The sequence below is a fragment of the Vulpes lagopus genome, chromosome 23, assembly GCF_018345385.1.
Source record: "Vulpes lagopus strain Blue_001 chromosome 23, ASM1834538v1, whole genome shotgun sequence".
NCBI lineage: Eukaryota > Metazoa > Chordata > Mammalia > Carnivora > Canidae > Vulpes > Vulpes lagopus.
Window position 1 is genome coordinate 48,395,500 of NC_054846.1, and position 15,238 is coordinate 48,410,737.

The 15,238-nt window shown below is 47.4% G+C and overlaps 1 protein-coding gene and 1 non-coding gene across 19 annotated transcripts in view; one reads left to right on the forward strand and one right to left on the reverse strand.

Annotated features, from left to right (window-relative positions):
* Window positions 1–15,238, forward strand: part of KIF2C (kinesin family member 2C) — a 76,440-nt gene that overhangs the window by 47,197 nt on the left and 14,005 nt on the right. For 15 of the 18 annotated variants that reach the window (XM_041738782.1, XM_041738787.1, XM_041738789.1 and 12 more), the window contains 3 exons: window positions 8,379–8,473; window positions 11,773–11,874; window positions 12,045–12,093. In XM_041738782.1, coding sequence (XP_041594716.1) covers window positions 8,379–8,473; window positions 11,773–11,874; window positions 12,045–12,093 — 246 coding nt within the window. Of the gene's footprint in view, window positions 1–7,311; window positions 7,344–7,381; window positions 7,542–8,378; window positions 8,474–11,772; window positions 11,875–12,044; window positions 12,094–15,238 lie in introns of those variants that run through there. The other 3 variants (XM_041738798.1, XM_041738799.1, XM_041738800.1) reach the window with 2 other exon arrangements.
* On the reverse strand, window positions 1,747–1,862 carry LOC121481724. Its single transcript, XR_005985382.1, has one exon. It is a non-coding gene; the product is annotated as a U5 spliceosomal RNA (small nuclear RNA).

The window sequence follows — 15,238 nt, forward strand, 5'->3', positions numbered from 1 at the left end:
ACTGGTCTAAGGTGACCATAATTTAATAAAAACAATGGAACTTTTGTGCTCGCTTCGGCAGCACATATACTAAAATTGGAACCATGGAACCTTTTTAAAAGATTTTATTTATTCCTGAGAGACACACGGAGGCAGAGACAGGGAGAGGGAGAAGCAGGCTCCTCACAGGGAGCCAGATGCGGGACTCGATCCCAGGATACACACGGAGACACCAGACATCACAACAATGGAACTCTTAATATTGAATCTTAAATATATATAAATATCTAAAACATCCTACATGAAATTTATTAATCCATATTTTCCCCACTCTACAAGTTCAGAGCTATAACAAAGTTGAAAATACAACCAATACCTATATACCTATCATTCTTGGACACATTTGCTTTCTCTCCATTTGAAAGTTGAAATTATTGGGGCACCTGGCTGGCTCCGTCGATAGATCGTGCAACTCTTGATCTCATGATCCTGAGTTTAAACTCCACATTCAGGGTAGAGATTACTTTAAAAAGTAATCAGGGGGATCCCTGGGTGGCTCAGCGGTTTGGCACCTGCCTTTGGCCCAGGGCACCATCCTGGGGTCCCAGGATCAAGTCCCACATGGGGCTCCCTGCATGGAGCCTGCTTCTCCCTCTGCCTGGGTCTCTGCCTCTCTCTCTATGGCTATCATAAATAAATAAATACTTTTTTAAAGAAATAAAAGTTTCAGGTATCATGACACTTCACTAAATACTTCACATTATGCTTCTACTTAGAATAAGGACATTCTACGTAATTACAATATTATTTTGGTGATCTGAGTAATGGTGCACAAATATGTCCACATCCTATGCCTGGAACCTGTGAATCTGTTACTTTACGTGGTGTAAAGAATTTTGTGGGTGTGATTAAGGGTGTCGAGATGGGGAGATTATTCTGGACTAGCCAGGTGGGCCAGAGGTAATCACAAGAGTCCTTATAGAGAGAGACAGGAGGATCCAGAGTTAGAACTAAAAGATGACAAGACAGAAGCAAGAGGGCTGGAGTGAGGTGGTGAAGGGGTCACAGACAGGCAGCTTCTAGAAGCTGAAAGAAGGAAACATCCTCTCCTAAAGCCTCTAGAAGGAAGGCAGCCCTGCCCTTAACTGGAGACTGCTGACCTCCAGAACTGTAAGAGAACCAATATGCATAAAGTCACAAAGTTTGTAGTTTCTTGTTGCAGCAGCAATAAAATCTATCCAACTACTAACATCTAAAATAGAGCAAGATTTCCACAGTTGTCCCCAAACCGTACCTTGTTTTCATGTCTTTTTTGGAAGATTTTCGTTTAGAGAATGTGTGAGCAGGAGAGAACCCAAAAACAAGACCTCCTATTAACTGCAGAGACTGATATGATAGGAACCTCAAAGCTCGGAATAGAAATCTTAACAAAGGCATATAATATTTTAGCTTTAAAATATCACAAGAAAACTTACCAAAATAACACCAGCTTAAAGATTTCTTAAAAGTCAAGCCTTTTGGGATCTCTGGGTAGCGCAGAGGTTTGGTTGGCGCCTGCTTTTGGCCCAGGGCGCAATCCTGGAGACCCGGGATCGAATCCCACGTCGGGCTCCCGGTGCATAGGGCCTGCTTCTCCCTCTGCCTGTGTCTCTGCTCTCTCTGTGTGACTATCATAAATAAAAATTTAAAAAAAGCCAAGCCTCTTTGCCAGCCCTTGTAGAAAAAGGAACAGAGAATACAAATAAGGTCTGTTTTTTATACGTAATAAGCCCTGCAAGCGCAAGGCCTCAAAAAATTGGGTAAACACTCAGAATTGTTCCTCTCCACGGAAATCTTTAGTAAAAGGCGAAAGATTTATACGATCTGAAGAGAAACCAGAGTATGCCTGTGGTCCTGCTCATACAGCTCTCGGATAACTGTCACTCCTAATTCAGCAATGGTAGTCATTTATCCAAAAGAGCCAGGAACTTCTGCCTTTCTCTCAGTCAATCCTGTGACGGCAGTCTCCTTTCTGGGAGGGGGAAAAAAAAGTTGAAAGAAAAAGAAAAATCTAGCCGTTTTAAAATAAGTAATAACCCGGGTGCAATGCATTGTGGGTATGTAGATGAAGCTGTCACCCGCCCCAGGTTGCCGGAAATTCCTCCAAGCTCCTTTCCCCGCTAAGGCCGAGAGCCACCGCCAGGGGGCAGAGCAGAAGCCAGATTGGCAGGAAATCGGATGCCTGGTCCAACCAGAAAGTCTCGTTTTGGTTTTTTGTTTTCATTTTGTTTTACAATTGGCACTCCAAGGTGAAGTTTCTCTTGAATTAAAATCGAATTTTTTTTTAATTTTTGAAAATAAAAAATTTTAAAAATTCTTGAATATCATTGTCTTCATACATTCATTCAACAAAAATGTATTGAACACTGTGTCAAACCCTGTGCTGGGCCTTAGGTACGCGTGGTGAGCACAATGTTCAGTGACACACGGGCCGAGCATGAAAGGATTCACCAGAGGCGGGTGATGAGGACCTTCAGGGCAGCCCCATAAGCAGGACGAACAGGGTAGAGAAAGGCAAGAGGCTTGGTCGCAAGGACCAGACTTTGATGGGCCTTCAAGGCCAAGCAAAGAGCTTGCACTTACCTTGAGGGGAAAGGGGTGCAACGGAAGCTCTTTATTCCTGAAGCAGCTTCAGCATCAGCTGCTGTTACTGGTGTTATGAGTTGAATCGCCTCCTCCAGGCTCTGCTCAGTGGAGAGTCTGCTTCTCCCTCTGCCCCTGCTCCCGCTCGCTCTCTCCAATAAATAAAATCTTTACATTGTGCCTCCCCAAATTCGTCTTTTGAAGTCTTAACTCGAAGTCTCTCAGGATATAACTTTTTTTTTTTTTTTTTTTTTTTTTTTATGACAGAGAGAGAGGCAGAGGGAGAAGCAGGCTTCACCCCGGGAGCCTGACGCGGGACTCGATCCCGGGACTCCAGGATAGAGCCCTGGGCCAAAGGCAGGTGCAAAACCGCTGAGCCACCCAGGGATCCCCCTCAGGATATAACTTTTATTGGGAAATAGGGTCATTCCAGGTGTGACTAGTTGAGGCTTCTAGAACTGTGAGACCACAAATTTCTGTGGTTTAAGCCCCACAGTCTGTGGTACTTTGTTATGAAATTCTAGAAAATACATACACCTGGTTACGTGTTAGAAACGCAAATGATCGGCCCCCATCCCAGATCTACCAAGTCAGAAACTGGGGTAGGAGGTGGGACCCAAGTGTCTGGGTCGACAATCGAGGGTTGTTTTTGTTTTTTAAGATTTTATTTATTCATGAGAGACACAGAGAGAGGCAGAGACCCAGGCAGAGGGAGAAGCAGGCTCCCTGCAGGGAGCCCGAGGCGGGACCCCGGGGTCGTGACCCGAGCCACCCAGGCAACCCTGGGGATTCTGATGCAGCTGAAGTGAGAACCACCGAGCCCCTGCTCGGGCTAACGCCTGGAGGTTCTGGGGGCGAGAAGTTTTGCGACCTTGGGGAGAGCCAGCAGGAAAGGCAGCGAGTACTGCCGGCGAGGGGAGGGCAGGGGAGCAGCGGCCGCGGGAGGGGCGGCGGGAGCACTTGGCGGAAAACCGGGAGCAGAGGGCAATCCCGGGAAGGGTGTGGTGAGGCCTGCGGGCCGAGGGGAGGTGCCGCCCAGGACGGTCCCCGGGGCACGGAGCCCGCGGCCGGGGCGGCCACCCTACGGAGGCGGAGAGCCCCAGAGCCCTTTCTGGAAAGGCCAGAGATCCCAGGGTAGCCCTCCGCCTGCCCCCACCAAAGGTCAGCGGAGGGCAGGTGCGCAGCCCGGGAACCACGGCCGCCTCCCCTCCTGCCCGCCGCCCCCCGGCGCACCCCTCAACCTTCCGCCAGGTTGGCATCGCCCGGAGCCGCTGAAAACTGCGGACCTGAGCCGCCGCACCTGCGGCTCCCCGCGCCCCGCAGCCGCCCCTCCTCCGCTAGGACCCCACCTAGACGGCGGGCACCCACCCCGGCCCCTGGGGGCTTCTTCCCCCTCTCCCTGGGTAGTCCCTGCGGGCCCAGGGGCTCCTCCTCTCCCAGCCGATAAAGAAAATGGGGAGAGGGGTAGGGGGTGGGAAAAGCCGGCTCGCCCTCCAACCACATTCTCCTTTTGGAATATAATGAAAAACCACGACCAAACAACTTCACCCTATGCTTTTGTTTCAGAAAAAGTTCTGATGGAAATCTTTTCATTAAAAACAAACTTTCCAAAAAAATAAAAAATAAAATAAAAAATTTTTCCTGGGGGGAAGGGGGAGAGATGGGTGAACTAGGTGATGGGGGTTAAGGAGCTCTGATGAGGGCCAGGTGATTATGGAGGTGTTGAATCCCTATACTGTACACCTGAAACTAATATAACGCTTAACGATACTGGAATTACAATAATGCACTGAAAAGAACATTAAAAAATGATGAAAGTGCATTATAAGAGTAAGAAAAGGGATGCCTGGCTGGCTGGGTTGGAGGAGTATGTGACTCTTGATCTTCGTCAGTTCCAGCCTCACCTAGGGTGCAGAGATTACTTAAATAAACTTTAAAAAAGTAAGAAAAAATGTTCCTGTAGCCCAAGGCAACAAATGGGATTTTTACTCTAAATGGATAGCTCCGGGGGGGAATAAAAATAATAAATAAATAAATAAATAATAAATAAATAAATAAAAATAAATGGATAGCTCCCACTGAGTTTCCCCTTAAAGAACCTTCACTGCGGATGCATGTACATTGGTACAATTTGGGGGTATTTTTTTTTTTAAGATTTTATTTATTCATGAGACACACAGAGAGAGAGAGAGAGAGAGAGAGATGCAGAGACACAGGCAGAGGGAGAAGCAGGCTCCATTAGGGAGCCTGACCTGGGACTCGATCCCAGGTCTCCAGGATCACGCCCTGGGCCGAAGGCAGGCGCCAAACCGCTGAGCCATCCAGGGATCCTGAGGGTTTTTTGTTTTTTTTTTTTAAGATTTTATTTATTTATTCATTAGAGACCCAGAGAGAGGCAGAGACACAGGCAGAGGGAAAAGCAGGCTCCAAGCAAGGAGCCCGATGTGGGTCTCGATCCCAACACCCCAGGGGATCATGCCCTTAGCCAAAAGCAGACACTCAACCACTGAGCCACCCAGGCATCCCAGATTATTGGATTATTTTAAAATGAATCTGAGACTTTCACTTCGGAGGCATCTTCAGGTTTTGGGGGAAGGAGCTACAAACTATCAGTGTAGATTCATTCACTATCTTATCTGCTCCATTTAATAATTTCCCCCACTTTTGTTATGAAAATTTTCAAAAAAAGAAAAAAATTTCAGACAGACAATAAGTTTGAAGGACTACTATAGCACCTATATACCCACCAACCTAATTCAACATCTCTTAACATTGTGCCATCTCACCCTTAGCTTATTTGTATGTTATTATAGGGGAAGAAAAATATTATTTCCTTCTACCCTTCTAGGTTCTCAGTTGGGGTTCTATAACAATAGATGGATTAAAAAAGCAAAGGGTGAGGGGTGGGGGTGCCTGGCTGGCTCGGTCAACACATACAGCATGTATTCTCAATTCTCAATCTCAGGATCCTGAATTCAAACCCCATATTGGGCATGGAACCTACTTTAAAAAAAAAAAGAGTAATGAGAAAAGCAAACAGTAGTGCATTAACATGTGTATCTCCTGTATACATGGGAAAATTTTAAGGATTAGTAACTTAAAGAGGTGGCCAGAACTTGGGCTTATATAGCATCTTCAACAAAGAATGATAAAGTTGTAGAGAAATAACAGGACAAAGGAAAAAAGTTTTAGGCTCCAAGAACAGGAAACCCTGGGAAGATAAATATATGGGGGGACCGGGAGGCTAATGGAGTTAAAGTTTGTTTGCAGATTCCTCTGGTGCCATTACTGGGTGGGTAAGGGTCTAGAGTCCCCCCAGTAAAGGAAAATTGATATTCTGGCTTTAGGCAGAAAGGGGAAGGGTAAAGAGAACTTTTTCTGTATATGCTGCTTCATAATTGGCTTCAACTCAAAATAATTCTTATGTCAAAGAGGCACATTTTAGGGTGACATCCTGGTTTTCTTCATTACTTTTTCTGAACTATTTGAAAGTTGCAAACATGGGACACGTGGGTGGCTCAGCGGTTGAGCATCTGCCTTTGGCCCAGGGCGTGATCCTGGAGTCCAGGGATCAAGTCCCACATCGGGCTCCCTGCATGGAGCTTGCCTCTCCCTCTGCCTATGTCTCTGCCTCTCTCTCTGTGTCTCTGTGTCTCCCATGAATAAATAAATCTTAAAAAAAAAAAAAAGTTGCAAACATCATGACTCTCTTGCTCTAAGTATTTCACCATGCATCTCCCAAGAATAAGAACATTCTCTCACATAATCATGGCACCATTATTATACTTAAGTAAATTAGAAATAATTCCCTAAAATCTCTCATACCTATTCCATCTTCAAGTTTCTCCAGTGCAGAGACGCAGACGAGACGCGGGCGGGGGTAACCCCCCGCAGCGTCTCAGCCCCGCGGTTGGGAGGGGAGCAACAACTGCAGCGGTCAAATAACCCCCCACGGGTCCCCTAGGCTTCGCGACCCCGCCCCTCACCATTACTGCTCCCTCCGCGGCCTTTTGGGATATGTAGTCTCGGCAAGATTCTTCCGGCGCCTAGGCCCGCCCACCCGCCTGGCCACACCCCCGCCCGCCGGGCAGCAGCAGCAGGCAGTGGGAGAGGGGGCCGGCAGGCTCCCAGGGCCCTGGGATCAGGACCTGAGCCGGAGGCAGGCGCCCTTCCATTATTTCCTATCTCCACCGTCAGTTTCCCTCGGGGCACTTACCACAATTCATAATTGTTACTTCTTTTGTTCCCTGTTTATTAGAAATGTTAGGTCAAGGAGGGCAAGAACTATTATTATCCTTAGCCCCCAGCACTGTCCCGCACGTGGCCGACAATAAACAACCAGGTAATCTGTGTCTCCCAGGCACTTTAAAAGTAGTTCCTCATTTAAAATTCGCAGTAACTCCGTGAGGAAGAAAGCGTGCTCCTCACTGTGCAAAGAAGGAAACCCAGAGCCCAGTTTCTAATCTGCCCAAGTTCACTGAGCTAGTAACCGAAGAAGTCGGGATTCGAACCTACGGCTGAAGGAGTGCACAGCCCTCGGTCTCTAACCTCCTGCAGGTGCTCAGCTCCGAGCAGCTCAGCAACGCTGCATGCTCGGCGCGGAAGTCCGGCAACCGGAACGCTCCAGCCCGGCGGGCGGGGGTGTGGCCAGGCGGGTGGGCGGGCCTAGACGCCGGAAGAATCTTGCCGAGACTACATATCCCAAAAGGCCGTGGAGGGCGCCGGCGACTGGCGGAAGCGAGGTGGGCGGCGGCGTGGTGTTCCCCAGGGAGGCGGGCGCGCGGGGTTTAAATTGCGGCGGTTTGCGCGGCGTTGTTGTGGAGCAGTTGTTGCTCTTCCCTTTTGCGTTTCGTGCTTCTCTTCCCGACGACTGCCCATGGACTCGTCGCTTCAGTCTCGCCTGTTTCCCGGTCTCACCATCAATATCCAACGCAGTAATGGTGAGGGGCGGGGTCGCGAAGCCAAGGGGACGCGTGGGGGGTTAGACGGCTGCAGTTGCTGCTCCCCTCCGAACGGCGGGGCCGAGACGCTGCGGGGGCGTCCCCCGCCCGCGCCTCGTCTGCGTCTCTGCACTGGCCGTCGGTCTTTTCCACCCGGGTCCGGGGGCCTCCAGCGGCGGTGGATTCCCCTGCCCGTCCTCGGAAGTAGGCGGGGCTCCTCCGAATCCGTGGCGGTCCTAGGGAAGTTAGGGTTAGAGTTCTCCCCTGAAACTCCCTTGCTTTTGTAGGGACCTCGGCTTCCTGGCCCCTTTACTCCCCTCCAAATATTCCACACTTGCAGTATGTCAGGCACTGGGATTCAGGGTTCATCAGACAGAAAAGACCCTTGGCTCTTCAGGAGCTTACAGTCCTTTTTTTCCTTTTTTCCTTTTTTCCTGTTAAACAGCTGCCGCATCTCTGGCAGGTCTAATACTCTGTCATTAGGAGCCAGACATAACCTTTCAGGAGCGAGATAGGGAAACCCGAGGGCGCCGGACCCTCCGTGCGTGGTGAGGAACAGTACCTAAGGACTAGAGTGACTCCCTTGCCTAGACATACCTAGGCTTCTTTGAGTGGAGGTGAGTCCTTATCCCCTGCAGCTCGGTTTCAAGACCTGTTCCCTGCCTGCGTCATCATGTGATGTTCTAAGGGTGAGGTGCCAGGAGGTTTATTTGGCTTTTAGTGTTAAAAAGAAAGAAAAAGGCAGCTGTCCCTTCCTTCAGGTCAACTCCATATTGAGAGTCTCTGTGGGATCCTAAAAGTGGAAAAGATGGGTAAACTGGACCTTTCATATTGTAGGCATAATTCACAGTGCCAATGTAAGGACTGTGAACTTGGAGAAATCCTGCGTTTCGGTTGAATGGACAGAAGGAGATGCCACAAAGGGCAAAGAGGTAAGTTCTATGAGAATGCCTCTACTGCATTTAACACCTTCCTCCCTAAAAGATCTGTGTGAAGGGGCACCTGGCTGACTCAGTTGGTAGAGCATGTGACGCTTGATCTCGGGGTCCTGAGTTCGAGTCCCATATTGGGCAGAGATTACTTTAAAAAAAAATAGGGGCATCTGTGTGGCTCAGTCAGTTAAGCATCTGCCTCTGGCTCAGGTCATGATCCCAAGGTCCTGGGATGGAGCCCCGCATCGAGCTCCCTGCTCAGCGCAGAGTCAGCTGCTCTCTCTCCTTCTGCCCCTCCCCCTCCCCCTGCTCATGCTTGCTCGCTCACTCTCGCTCACCCGCTTTCTGTCTGTCTCAAATAAAATCTTAAAAACAAACAAAAAGATCTGTGTGGAAATGGAACTTGTGAGGGCCTTGTTGCTGATGTTGCCTTTCTTAAACATGGTCCCCTTTGGACACGTTGGGATTTTATTTAGTCAAGCCTGGTCTAAATTGAAGCAATCAACAGTTTCTGGTGTGTTTGTGGAAGACAAGCTGCACAGAATCCTAAAACCTTACTTATGTACACTAGCTTCTGAGTGCAAACTACCTATGACATTGACTTCAGGAGGAAAACTGATAACCCAGTTGAGCAGACAAAAGCATTTATGAAACCAGATAACAGAAAGTATGTGATAAATGGCACAGCTGAATAGTGTTAGAGCAGCTCAGGTAGTAGCTCACTGTGGATGAGCTTGACTTAATAGGGGAATGATGGGTAGGCTTAGCAGAAATAGTGAGCTGGCCCTCATGGGGACTAGTGAAGAAGCTCACTTCAGGCAGTGGAAGGCTCAGGATGCTGGACAGTTGATAAAGGAGACCAGAGGGTCTTCATCTCTTGCACCAAGATGTTTAAGGTTTTATTCTGCAGGCACTAGCGAGCCTTGGAAAGATTTTGAGAAGAGGAAAGATATGACTAAGGCATTTATGTTTGTTTGTTTTTTAAGATTTTATTTATTTATGCATGAGAGACAGAGAGGCAGAGACACAGGCAGAGGGAGAAGCAGGCTCCATGCAGAGAGCCTGACGTGGGACTCAACCCTGGGTCTCTAGATCACACCCTGGGTGGAAGGCGGAGCTAAACTGCTGAGCCACCGGGGCTGCCCGGCATTTATGTTTTAGAGGCATTGTCGTGTGATATAAAGTTCACCAGGTTAGAAGTATGAAAACCTGGATTCTAGTCTGGGTCTGCCACTATTTTGTGTTCTCAGGCAGGTTTCCAACTCTTAGAAATTCAGTTTCCGGGTAGCCCCAGTGGTGCAGCGGTTTAGCGCCGCCTATAGCCCAGGGTGTGATCCTGGAGACACTGGATCGAGTCCCACGTCCTCCCTCTGCCTGTGTCTCTGCCTCTCTCTCTCTCTCTCTGTGTGTCTCTATGAATAAATAAAATCTTTAAAAAAAAAAAAATTCCGTTTCCTCACCCAAAAATGAGGATAATAATATCTTCCTGATGAGGTTGTTGTGAGGATTTATTCAACAGATATTTTTGTGCTGGTTCCAAAATGCCAGATACTATACTGAGGCAGGTGAGATAGACCTGGACCCTCTCTCATGGAGCATAATGTAGTAACACATGAAAGGGACTTGCCCGGCATAGTGCCTTATGGTAGGTATGCAGATATTTAGGGGGTACTTTTGAGAAATAAAAGGACTGAATACTTTACACTATCTGCCCTTGAATCGAGATTCCTAAAATTCTTTTCAACCAGCTGTTTAATAATTCCTTGATATTTTCATTAGCTTATTTTTGTTGTTTAGAAATACAGCTCTTGTTGGGCCTCACTCCAGCTCAGATACTGCCTGTGGAACAAGGTCTAAACTTCTTAGCGAGGCATTCAAAGCCTTTTCAGGATCTGACCTCAGTCAGCTTTTTTCTTTGTACCATACACTCTACTTCCAAAGTATGCTGTGCCAGGGGCAAATGGGTCAGGTGCCCACTCTGTGACCATGCCTAGTACCTTGTTGCCTTCACACTGTCACTCTTAACTCCTTCTTCCTGGGATACTCATCCTGAATCATCAGCATCAGAGTTAATGTCAGAACTAGGGTTAGATCATTGGTCTCCTATGTTGTTTTTCTATGGTTTGTCAGAAACAGGAGTATGTAGTAAAGGTTTGTAGCTGTCCAAGAAATGGGGACAAAAGTGTAGTTACCAAAGTACTTGCCAGCTTTTGTGTTTAGTGATTCTATCTTCGTCTGTCCTGTGCTGCTTTGGTTTCTAGCCCTCTGTGCATATGATTTCTCCATTAGACTATGAGCTAATTGAAGGCAAAGGCAATGTATGTCTTAATTCATCTTTAAATATTTTCCTCCTACTGCCTTAATTGCATCTAATAAATGTTTAAGCTAGTTAATAAATATAGGTTGCATATGTAGGAGGTAAAGCTGTCATCCTGGAGTACATGCTTCAGCTTTGAAACATTTCAGGAGGGGCAGCCCAGGTGGCTCAGCGGTTTAGCGCCGCTTTCAGCCCAGGGCCTGATCCTGGAGACCTGGGATCGAGTCCCATGTCAGGCTCCCTGCATGGAGCCTGCTTTTCTCTCTCTCTCTCTCTCTCTCTCTCTCTATCTCATGAATAAATAAGTAAATAAAATATTTTAAAAAATTTTCAAGATACAGATAACCAAGTTGGTACTGTGTTGGTTTGTTGGAACTGCTGTGAAGTATGCTGATGAAGTTTGAGTTGTTCCTGGAGGGCTGCAGGACTCTGGTGATGTAAACCTAGAATTGTGACCTCATTATAGGCATGAGCAGAAGTAGGGAAGGCATGAACAGGCAACCCTGACTCGGGTAGAAGTTTCTGGGCCCAGTAGAAAATGTAGGTAGACTTAGGGTTAGGTAGCAGCTCTTAGGAACTTGTCCCCGCCCATAAGATCCTGAAGGGCCCTCCATTTTGTCTATCTCCGGGACAGTTAGAACTTGTTTCCTCCTCCAAGTCAGCCAACAAGAGGTGCTCAGAGACTGTGCCCAGCAGAACAATAGGGGAGCCAAGTGGCCTAGATCTACTGTGGATTACCTGTTTGCCTGTCTGCCCAGCTCTTTACCTCGTTCTCATCAGTGACGTCTACCATTGGCTTGGCAATCAGAAACCAATATCCATCTAGATGGTAAACTATGACTAAGGACCATTTGTTTATAGCTATTGGTATTTGGTGGAACTTAGTTGGTAAATTCTGAATCTAGGGGCAACCTTGGTGGCAGAGATGCAATTGGATTGAAGGTATATTGTTCCACTGAAACTTTTTATTTGCTCTTTGCAGATTGATTTTGATGATGTGGCCGCAATAAACCCAGAACTTTTACAACTTCTTCCCTTACACCCAGAGGACAATCTGTCCCTGCAGGAGAATGTAACAGTCCAGGTAGGTGCTTGTCATCTGGTCAAACCAGTGCCCCAGATAATTTGCTTGGCTTGTTGGCTTTTGCTTACTTTCTAGGACTGCCTAGGACTTGAGTATAAAACATGGGCCTAAGATAGGTCCTTGAACATTGATTGGAGCCATACATTGTGATGGTTTGTTTTGTTTTTCAGAAACAAAAACGCAGATCAGTCCACTCCAAAATTCCTGCTCCAAAGGAAGGTAAATGGATTTCTATTGGCTTTTCATGGAGTTTGTGCCAGGGATAATGTTCTTGGGGCACAGGAAGTTGTGACATAAACTCATTGCTCCACTTTGACAGGTGGCTCTATGTTGGCTGAGTCCTGCCCTGTCTTCTAAGCATTTTTTTTTTTTTTTTTTTTTTTTTTTTTTTTTTTGTCTTCTAAGCATTTTCATGAGGAAGAAGCCAACCCACAGAAAGGGAGAAATAGGGAGACTGTAGTCGAAGAGTCCAAAGTTCTATGAGATACCTCGCTTATGGGAAATTAATTCAGGAGATCTAATGTACAACATCTGACCTATGATTAACAACACTCTAGGGGATCCCTGGGTGGCTCAGCGGTTTGGTGCCTGCCTTTGGCCCAGGGCGCGATCCTGGAGTCCCGGGATCGAGTCCCATGTCAGGCTCCCGGCATGGAGCCTGCTTCTCCCTCCTCCTGTGTCTCTGCCTCACTTACTCTATCATAAATAAAAAAAAAAAAAAAAAAAAAAAAACTCTATTGTATACTTAAAATTTTTCTATTAGAGTAGATCTTTTTTTTAATTTTTTTTTTATTTATTTATGATAGTCACAGAGAGAGAGAGGCAGAGACACAGGCAGAGGGACAAGCAGGCTCCATGCACCAGGAGCCTGACGTGGGATTCGATCCCGGGTCTCCAGGATCGCGCCCTGGGCCAAAGGCAGGCGCCAAACCGCTGCGCCACCCAGGGATCCCCTATTAGAGTAGATCTTATATTAACAACAAAGCAGGGCAGCCCCGGTGGCGCAGCAGTTTAGTGCCGCCTGCAGCCCTGGGTGTGATCCTGGAGACCTGGGATTGAGTCCCACGTCGGGCTCCCTACATGGAGCCTGCTTCTCCCTCTGCCTGTGTCTCTGCCGCTCTCGCTCTCGCTCTCGCTCTCGCTCTCGCTCTCGCTCTCGCTCTCGCTCTCGCTCTCGCTCTCGCTCTCGCTCTCGCTCTCGCTCTCGCTCTCGCTCTCGCTCTCGCTCTCGCTCTCGCTCTCGCTCTCGCTCTGTGTGTCTCTATGAATGAATAAATAAAATCTTAAAAATCAAAAATAAAATACAAAACAAGGGGAGCAGGAGCAAACCTTAGGAAGTGATGGGTAAGCTTATGGCATGGATTATAATGATAGTTTCATGGGTGTTTTATCTCCAGACATGTTGAGTTTTGGATACATTAAATATCTGTAGCTTTTTTTTTTTTTTTAAGATTTATTTATTTATTCACTTGAGAGAGAGAGAGAGAGAGAGAGCGCGCACAAGCAGAAGAAGCAGACTCCCAACTGAGCTGGGAGCCCAACATGAGGCTTGGTCCCAGGCCCTAGGGATCATGACCTGAGCCAAAGGCAGACGCCCAACCATTTGAGCCACCCAAAAAGCCCCAGTTTTTTTTTTGTTTTGTTTTGTTTTTTTTTTAGATTTTATTTGAGACAGAGAGCAAGAGACAGAGCACAGTCAGAGGGGAGGGGCAGAGGTAGAGGGAAGAGCAGACTTCCTGCTGAGCAAGGAACCTGATGTGGGGCTTGATCCCAGGACCCCAAGATCATGACCTGAGCTAAAGGCAGATGCTTAACTGACTGAGCCACCCAGGCACCCCAAATATCTACAGCTTTTTGTATTTCAGTCATACTTCGATGAAGTGCTTTCAGAAAAAAAATAACCCCAGTGTTTAGGCCAACCTCTCAGGGACCTGATGCATGTGGGTGATTTGCCAATTCCTGTAGAATCCAGGGCAATAATCAGCCATTAATGGGCTTGTTTTCTTTCCTCAAGAGAACAGTGTGCTTTGGAGTGAGGTGGTAAGCGGGCCTTGAGAAAAGCTAGGTTTGGGCTGTATAATCAACAGTGCTATGGAGCTCTGGGGGTGGGGTGGGGTGGGATGGGATGGGAGGAATAGTAGTGTTGCCTTGAAGTATAGAAGGTTTTCTCTGCAGAAGTAGTTAACATAAACCAACTGACTACAGTAGTCTCTAGCTATAGGGGGTGAGGTGGCTATAGGTGCAACGTGCCCAAGAAATCCAACTTAGAGCCAGCTGTATCTCGCAGCCTGCATGGCCTATCCCAGCTGGAGGTGATCACTGCCCTGACATGGTCTAAGCTACCACAGGGGTCCAGGAACTACTTGCCAGGAGCTTCAGATTTGGAGGAGCCCAGGTGAAAGGTGGTACATTTGCAAGCTTGGGCTGGGCCTGAGTGGTGTGGTGCTGGCCACCTTGTTAGCTGTACCATAAGGACCTGCAAGAGAAATGGGAATGGTCTTTATGTATGTCCCCAAAGGACATTGCCACAGCCCCTGTCAGTGAAAAACAATCCTTTTTTTTTTTTTTTTTTTTAATTTTTTTATTATTTATTTATGAGAGTCATACACAGAGAGAGAGAGAGAGAGAGGCAGAGACATAGGTAAAGGGAGAAGCAGGCTCCATGCACCGGGAGCCCGACGTGGGATTCGATCCCGGGTCTCCAGGATCGCGCCCTGGGCTAAAGGCAGGCGCCAAACCGCTGCGCCACCCAGGGATCCCGAAAAACAATCCTAATAAAGGTGCATGCTATTCAGTAGTAGAAATGAAACATGAGATTACCAATCTTTTGAGAAATGGGAAAATTATAATTATCTATGCTCTTAATGAAAGACCTGGATTATACAGAGCCATCAGATCAGCCTAGACTTAGGAGACTCAGAAATTCAGTACGGGGCAGCCTGGAGGGCTCAGCGGTTTAGCACCTGCCTTTGGCCCAGGGCGTGATCCTGGGGTCCTGGGATCAAGTCCTGAGGCGGGCTCCCTGTGTGGAGCCTGCTTCTCCCTCTGTCTGTGTCTCTGCCTCTCTCTCTCTCTGTCTCTCATGAATAAATAAAATATTTTTTAAAAAGTTTATTTACTTATTTTGTACCGTGTATTTTATTTTCAAGTTTCTGACTTCATAGGTGATAAAGCATTTCTCTTATGGAGGGAAACTATGTGAGTCGGTAGAGTTAATGATTCAAAATGTGGCTCAGTTGTTGGTCTCAGTTAGCATTCTTTTAAGATTCCAGAAAATCAGTATAGCTGACCCTGATGATGCAGGGATCTGGTGACATGGCCTGCGCCTGGCTCTGTAAAGGATCCTGGAGCAGTGGAAAAAGCC